Genomic DNA, 8,423 nt, shown 5'->3' on the forward strand with positions numbered 1-8,423 from the left:
CTGGGTGTCTCTGGTACAGCTCTGCCAGTTTGCCTTCTCTGCAGATGGTGCTCGGGCATGGCCGGGGGTTTGAATGCATCAGGATCCATTCCCAGTCAGCACTGAGAACAAAGTGTCGCCGTATTTCACTCTTCCACACGGAACTGTCATCCAGTGCTGTCCCAACAGCATTGTGCCTTCACTCTGCATTCTGGAGCATGCTCGAGCTGTAAAAATACCACTTCAATGGGTTTTAGCACAGCCTTCATATTTCTCTGATATTTTGAACCAAACCCCTCCCCTCTATCTCCAGATAATCATGAACTGGGCCATGGGGTTACCACATGTGGCCCAGAGGACATTCAGGGCCAGATGTGCAACAATGGATGAGGCCCGGCCAGGTCTTGGCTTCAGGCCCAGAAAATGGGTCTTGTCCCTGATGTCTGTGACAGTATAACTCTAGTCTAGGTCCTGTAGAGTCAGTCATTGCTTCAAGCTCTTGAAATGGAGTCAGTATCTCAGTTTACCAGTGGCACCAGGCATGGGAGAACAAGCAGAGGTCAGCCTGGGTGAACATGGTAAAACCTGAGCTTTGTTTTACCCTTGTTACCTGAGTCTCCTGCTGATTACCCAGTATCTGTTTTGTTTTCTCGATGCCTGCCTTTGCTTGCAGATGTGGTTCAGTCTTTTAGAGAACATTTTAACCTCCACAGCAAAATTTAAGCATCAGTTAGCTCAACACTGCAGCTAAACTGATTGCATCTATAAGCTGTGTGGACAGTTTTATTATGGAATAAAAGTGCTTTATCTTGATATACCTTAAGTCAATAAAACACCCTTTGTGCTTTCCTGAAGCCAAGGAGGAGGAAAGATTTGCATATGCTATGATATTATCACTGCAGTTGTCAACTGTTTTCTTTAATGGAAATTTAAATCAGGTTGTATAAATCAGTTTGCCTTAAAAAGCCTTGTCTCTCTTTAACTTCAAATTCATTTTTACTGCTGGCATCACTGTGCTCTAGAAAACTGTAAGGGGTAGTTGCATGTTAATGCCGAGAGAGAGAGAGATCTGTGCCTCAGACCTTTTACTTTACAGGATCTGCTGTGGTCCCTAGGACAGCATCTTTTCTGAAGGGCAGGTCTTTTGACTTGTGGTTATTATTTTTTTCTTTGTCTAAGAGAAACATTTTTTCTAATTCTGTTTGTTAGCCTGTGTTTAAATCTTTCAGTGGAACTGTGTTAAAGCCTAAAATAGGCCTTGCACAAAAAAGCAAACACAGAGCAAATGCTAGAGCTGCTCCCAAATGCATTATATAAACTCAGAATCTCTTCAGTACACTGCAATAAAAATTGTATTAGAAAAAATAACTGTACTCAAACATTTAATTACTTGTTTTGCCTCCTACAGGTTAGGTGGCGGTCCTGATGATGCCAAGGAGATTATGCAGCACAAATTCTTTGCTGGCATTGTTTGGCAAGATGTATACGAGAAAAAGGTATTTATACAACTGTTCTCCATGGGTGAATTGTAGCTGTGAATGTATCAAATGTTTCAAATTTTGTTGCTCTCTAAAGGTACACAGAAACCCTCCACAGAAAAGGTTTGTAGTTGTTTTTAGCTACAACTAAAAATACTGTAATCAGATTACTTCTGGATTTTTATTTTGCAATGATAGTAGTATCTCTTAATGAGATACATGGCTTTATGGCTGAATAAATAGGATGTAATCAAAATAGGTTCCAAATTTAGAGAGTGTATAAGCTTTTAAAATGGCTTTTCCTGTGAACTCATGCTGTCATTTCTTGCTGTTGCCTGATGCATCCCTTGCAAGCCTAGAGTTACTGCTGGTTCCTGAGCAACTGAAGCCAAACTTCCTAGAAGCCGTAGTAGAAGATAGGCTCTTCTTTCCCATTGCATTTTCCTGCCTTTTCAATATAATGTCAGCATTCAAGGCAAGTTCTTGACAAGACAAGTGTGTATGCTCTTACATCAGTCCAAGCCTAATACTATTTTTTGTGTGCGGCAAAGGACTGATAGGAAGTGTCTACATTTCATGGTATTTCTCATGGGTTTTCCTTGACACCCACTGTGTTTGTTGGCTTTGCAGTGGGTGCCACTGAAGTCAAAGAGCCCAGCCCTTCCTGTAAGAATGTGTTTCATCAGTTGTCTGTGCCTCACTGCCCCTTCCTTCTCAGATATCTGTTTCACTCCTCCAAGATGCCCTGCTTTGTGCTCTAAGGGTGGTGTGCTGTTGTCCTCTCATGTTCAGTTCTCAGCAGCCACATTTTCATAACACTCGTGAAATGCAGCCAACTAAAACGTGGGTCTGCTGATTCAAGGCTCCCATCTACTGATGGCACATGAGCTCACTCAATCCCGGCCTTTGCTGATTTCCCTCCTTCTCCCAGCACTCCCTTGTGGTGTCAGATCTCATTTGGTCTCTAAGTACAGTTTGGTTGTTCCTCCAGTTGGTGGGAGCAGGTAAGAAACTTGGCAGAAACTGAGTTACCATACTGTAGTGGGAGCATTGCCCAATGCCTGTGTACAGCTACAGAGAGGGCTCTGTTTCCTTCTCTTCCTTCACTTCCTCACAGATCTGTGTGGTTAAAGGAACTGAAAAATAATAAAACAAGTTTTTGTGCCTTGCAAGTGTGGATAAGATGTTAGACCTCAGCACTTGTAAAGCATCCCTTGAGGGAGAGGTGCATGCAGTCATGAGAGCAGGAGATAGTTCCATGGGATTTACTCAGTATAATGTGAAAAGTAGATCTGAATTCCTATTCTAAACAGGAGGTTACCCCCATTTTCACTCAACTGGCAAGCTGAATGCTTTAGAGTTTACTGGTTTTCTGCAGTTTAAGGTAAAAAGCTGACAATGGGACTCAAATATTTTGAGTAAAGTTATTTGTCTGTCATTTGGTAGGAGTCCCAGTTCCCTGTACAGAAGAGAAATTGCACAAGCTGGAGGCAATGTTCTGTTTATCCATAGGACTAAGAAGGCCTTCATAAATTGTCCCATGGTGGTACTGATTCAGATTATTCTGCAAACTATCAGGAAATTCCAAATACTTGCATCTTTTAGAGAAAACTGTGTGCTAATTGAGACTATTCCTGATCTTGGCCTATCCAAGGATAGGATAGATATCCAAGGATACCTAGATCATGGCTTTGCTTGTGTTCCATTAGTGTTTGCATCTGAGGTAGGCACGCTGTGCAAATGGAGAGCTTGTGAGTAATTGCTGCCCACATGCTGGGTGGTGCAAAGAGGTTCATGCAGCATTTACCTGGAGTGCAGTCCTATGCATTAAAGCTGGATTTTGTCAGCTGCCAAGAAAGAGATGTTCATGTGCTAGGCTTGGTTCCCCACCATTTCCAGTAATGCTGGATACATGTATGAGTATGGGCTTGGGTAATCCAGAACATTGGCTTTGTAATTAAGCCTTTTGGAAACATAGCTTTGCTTTAAATTACAAGGAGCTTTGAATAACTGGGGTTGTCCCCCAAATTTAAAATGTTTATTAGCTCACTTGGAAGAGTGCTGTCTGTCTCTGATGCAGAGAAAGGTGCAGTTTAATTTGCAGTATTTTGCCCAGCCATAAGCAAAACATATGCAAAGAGATTTTAAGCACATGGGGGTTTCTTTGTGGTCCTTTTTCTCTCTTAAATCAGCATGAGCCTGTGGGTACCAATGCTGGTCTGCAGCCGTGGGAGGCTACAGGTGGCACCTCCCTGCCAGTTGAACTGCAGAGCTATTGCAGTGACAGCTTTTCAGTAAAGTGACATATTTGCTTGTTAAAGCCAGCGTTGGAGCTTTCTGCGGCTTCCCCCCTGTTTCCAGCTTAGCACTCAGAATTTGACAGCTAGGGGGAAAAGATGTCTTGTGGGTGCATCATAATCTGTCTCAAATTGCTTTTAACAGATACTAAAATAAAAAGGAAAGTGATACAGGCAGCGCTAGCCCATTCCACATGTGTGCTGGCTTGGGATTGCTGCTCTGAGTCGCTCCAATGTGCTCAGTTCAGGTGTCTGCTGCAGTGCCCAAGTCTTAAATCACTCCGTGCTGTGCACAGCAAGCAGAGCAACTGGGGGCACTGTCAGTGCCAAAACCACCATTAGCTTAAAAGGACAGATAGAGCTTCACACACACACACACACACACACACACACTCACACTGCACAGCCTGTCAAAAACGAACCCGGGGCTGCTTTGGGAAGTAGGCAGAAACTGCTACGAGGAGAGAGAGAATAGAGTTACATGAGGAAGAATCTTCATGCTCCACAGGGCTTTTATATGTAAAATGTTGGTGTGATTTGATTGAGAAGTGTTATTAATATTATAATGTGAAGCATTCCCTCTTCAGTAGCTTCAGGGGACTGCAAGGCTCAGAGTGACTCCTGACTCTGGGATGTCCTATTTCCTTTTCCTTTTTAAATTGAGAACATAAAGACCGCTTCTAGGGACCTCATATTTTTTTGTTAGGGTAATGCACCCAGCTCCTTTAAGCCATTCTTGGGCACAGAGAATTTTGAGTAATTGGGAAAAAAAAGATGATGAATATATAATACAATTGTGCTCTCTTACAATAAACAGAGCTTTTATGCCCCTAAATTTTTAAAGATTGATTTTAAACAGTAAATGCTTCTTTGTAAGTGGGAATGCTGCCATATGTATACATTACATTTCTTACAGTCTTTACATTGAAAATGAATGCATTTGATTGGATTGCTGTTTATAAGACAGGACACTGTTAGGTGCTCTCAAAACGGATCAGAATGACCATCCTGGTGATAGAGAGCTTGAAACCAATGTTTTTCTTATTTGCCAACTTGACAAACAAATGATTCTTCACATCCAAGGAGGAGGCAAAGTCGGGGGTGGGGAAGAGGTGTTTTGTGTATTCAAGATTTGCTGATGTTTTGCAGGTAGTGATTTGTGTCGGTGTATTCTTGTTTGTGCAAGTGCAGAAGTGCATGTCTTGAGGTCACTGCATAATTCCAGTTGGAGCAATTTCCCATCCACCTTGCTAAACCTCTCCCTGCAGGTTTTCATTGGAAGCTCCACGCTTCCTCAGTCACGCTCCTCAGCTGCTGCCCGGTGTGGCTGTGTGCTGTTAAAAGACAGCCACACATAACCGCGGTGGTGGGCGAGCGGGATCCCGGCGCTGTTCCCTCTGCTCGGGAGGGCTCAGAACCGTGTTTACACCCTGCTTCTGCTGCCCCGTGCAGAAGGTGAGCAAGGTCTGAATCCCAGCTCCATTGCCCTCCAGAGCTGTCAGTGTTCCAAGTGTGTGCATCTGTATGCAGCCAGCTCCCCATCCCGCTTCCCAGGCGTGCTCCTCCTCCAGCCCCAGTCAGGCAGCTCTGCTCCATCTGGAGCTGCTCTTGCCAGAGCTTGCCTAGGTACACATGGATGATTTCCAGCCTGTCTGCCCAAGTGAGTCTCAGGAATAAACCCCAACAAGTGCAGCTCCTGGTGTAGCAAGAGGCGGATGTTCAGTGCTGACTGGGCTCAGGTTTTTGTAAGCACTCCAGGTTTTTGAAGTTCAGAGTTAACATCAAACTGCTTTTGGGGGAACCAGGAGTATTAAAGCTTAGTGTTGCTGCTGCCTTCGCCCAGATTCTGCTGGGTTGGTCAGACCTCCAGTGTGAGCTGCATGGGCACAGTAAGTGCTGTAGCTAAAACTTTTTTGGTGAATGTTATAACCCTTGTGGGTTATAACCTTGTGGGTTAGCTGATAAGTTTCGTATCACTGTGCATCTTTGTTACTCATTTTCATTCTCCTTGAGCATAAATCTGACTAGATGAGGTTGACAATTTCCATGTAATTATGTGGGGAACTATTATGTGATATTATTTTTAAACATTGGTCAGTATGTTATTACTTAAAAAAATTTTAGGATTCTAAGGGGTTTTTTTGTGCAGTTAAATCCTAGAGAAAAAATGCCTTAAATCCCCCATAAACAGGAAGTGCACACTTCAGTAAGTATTTTTTACTATATATACTTCCATCTTTATGAACTGGTGTTTTTTAGACATTTTAGGAACTTCTGGAAAAAGGCACTGTAGCTTACAACTGTGTCAGATTGTTTCAAACAGCACTGCAAGAACCTGTAAATGGACACTTTTTTTTCTTCTCATAGCTTGTACCTCCATTCAAGCCACAAGTTACATCTGAAACAGATACAAGATACTTTGATGAAGAATTTACAGCACAGATGATAACAATCACTCCTCCTGACCAAGGTAAAGTTTTTCCAAATGTTTCCCACTGTGTTCTCCACACCACCAGAAATAATTTGCGATGATGGATCTCTTCAGCCGCTATGAAAAAGCATCAGTTTAAACTTGAGGGTTTTCCATATGTGTTTGACCAAGAAGGTGGTAAATTGATGTGAAACTTTCCACATCTTTCCAGTTTTGGAAATGAAAAACCTGTTTAATAAGAGAAAAATTATTTGTACTGTTGTCTTTTCCAAATCTGCACATCCCCACTGGAAATCAGTGATAATGAGTTTTGCCCATGTCCATATCCACATGCACTGTGTATATGCAAGCAGTCAGTTGAGCATGGGCTAATGTCCATATTCAATCAAGATACTGTATTTTTGTGAGATGCATGTTTGATGCTCTCAAATAGCAATTGCCAGAAATTCAGAAACAGTGAATGTGGATTTAAGCAATGCAGCTCCTAGCAATTTTAAATGGACATCTGAACATCTGTTTTCTGAAATAGCTTTTCCATGCATTATCTTATTGTTGATTTGCTGAAAACTAAAACAGGTAGCAAATGTTACCTAATGTGGTTTTTTTTTTCCTTTCAGATGACAGCATGGATTGTGTAGATAATGAGAGAAGACCTCATTTTCCTCAGTTCTCCTACTCAGCCAGTGGAACCGCTTAATGTTTTGCCATTCAGAAACAAAACAGACTGCATTTTGGGGACCTTACTTCAATGGACACTAGAGAACTTTCTATATTATCAAGTTACAAACTGTGTTTGTATTACGACTTAGGTGAATTTGTAGGAAGCCTCACAGATTCTGTATTTAAAACAATTCTTCAATGAATTTTTGAGAAGGAGAACAAATCCATTCTTTTAAGTATTATGTCAAGGCTTTTATGCTGAATGACCATAGGTTTTTAAGAATATACATCAAAACTGTTTACTTTAGAAATAATTAAGGTATTCAACATATCAGCAACTCTGACCAGAAAATCCCCTTATTTTATTTATTTCATACAGTTCATTATCTAAATACAGAATCTGCATTCTGAACAATTAGATTTATATAGGAAGATATAAGACTTTAGTAGCTAGTGCAATAATATAAGCAACAAAGTGAACAAACTCTGGAGGGTTAAGGTTCAAACTCATTTTGGACAGCAGTGAAGTGTCATCCAACTCCAGAAAACCAACTATAGGAACAGCATTAATGGCCTCAGTGAGGTAAATCAAAAAGCAAAAGTTATTTTTGTTATAACATCTGCTACAAGACATTACATATCAAACTGAATCCGGTGGGATTGCCACGCCGTACAGATGAGTATTTCATTCTAGACAGTGCATTTAATTATTCCATTTGCATAGAATTTAGGAATACTTCATAGGATTGGCTTCTCAGAACCTAGAAAACACTTGATTTACCAATCTAATATGAAAAGCAACAACACAAAATCACCCACTTCCACCACTGTACAGAAATGCCACACAGGTCTAAGTGAGAAATCATCCTCATGAGTGAGTCAGCCAGACACGAGTACATTTGGCACTGAAGTAATGACTTGTTGCCGCTCTTTTTTCTTTTTTTTTTTTTTTTTTTTAAACGAAAAGATATATGAATATATATAAACACTTAATGATTTTTTGCATCATGCCAGATCATTTCTTCTTTCTTGAGTGTGCATTAAAGGTATCAACCAACAGTTCATGGTGCCTTCTCACTCTTGAAGATTCAGTTTTAACAGTGTTTCCCATGTATAAAAAACAACTAGGTTGAAACTTCATATGTGTTTGAATAATAATGGTGTTCAAAAAGTGAACTTTTTTTTTGTTTTTCATTTTTAATCTTTGTGGGAAATTCCCCACACCCTATTTTTGTTGTATCATGTTTCTTTGTAATTTTCATAAAAGCAGTCTTATTCTGTCTCTGCTGCAAATAAAGTTATTCCATTGTAGGTTGCGTTCTTTAAATTGCGCTTTTTTTTGTTTTTTTAATTCTCTTGACTGTATAAAAAATGATAACATGTATTCCAGTTAAGTAGCATTTAATATTTTTATTTGAAAGGAAGTATATTATGCAAACCCTCTCTTCCACTCGCCATAAGACACTGCTGTGCTTGCACAGAGAGCCCATCATCTTTTTTTTTAACAATCAACTCTAGTATTTTTACTCATGATATGAAAGTTTCCCTCCCAATGCTTAAATAAAATTGTTTTAACCA

The 8,423-nt window shown here is 40.6% G+C and overlaps 1 protein-coding gene across 3 annotated transcripts in view; it reads left to right on the forward strand.

Annotated features, from left to right (window-relative positions):
- The window catches only part of AKT1 (AKT serine/threonine kinase 1), a 77,655-nt gene extending 69,232 nt beyond the window's left edge, over positions 1-8,423 (forward strand). For all 3 annotated transcript variants that reach the window (XM_066321667.1, XM_066321669.1, XM_066321670.1), the window contains 3 exons: positions 1,388-1,475; positions 6,122-6,224; positions 6,803-8,423. In XM_066321667.1, the coding sequence (XP_066177764.1) occupies positions 1,388-1,475; positions 6,122-6,224; positions 6,803-6,882 (271 nt within the window). In that variant the 3' untranslated portion in view covers positions 6,883-8,423. The remainder of the gene's footprint in view (positions 1-1,387; positions 1,476-6,121; positions 6,225-6,802) is intronic.

Source organism: Sylvia atricapilla, chromosome 6 (genome assembly GCF_009819655.1).
Source record: "Sylvia atricapilla isolate bSylAtr1 chromosome 6, bSylAtr1.pri, whole genome shotgun sequence".
Taxonomy (NCBI): Eukaryota; Metazoa; Chordata; class Aves; order Passeriformes; family Sylviidae; genus Sylvia; species Sylvia atricapilla.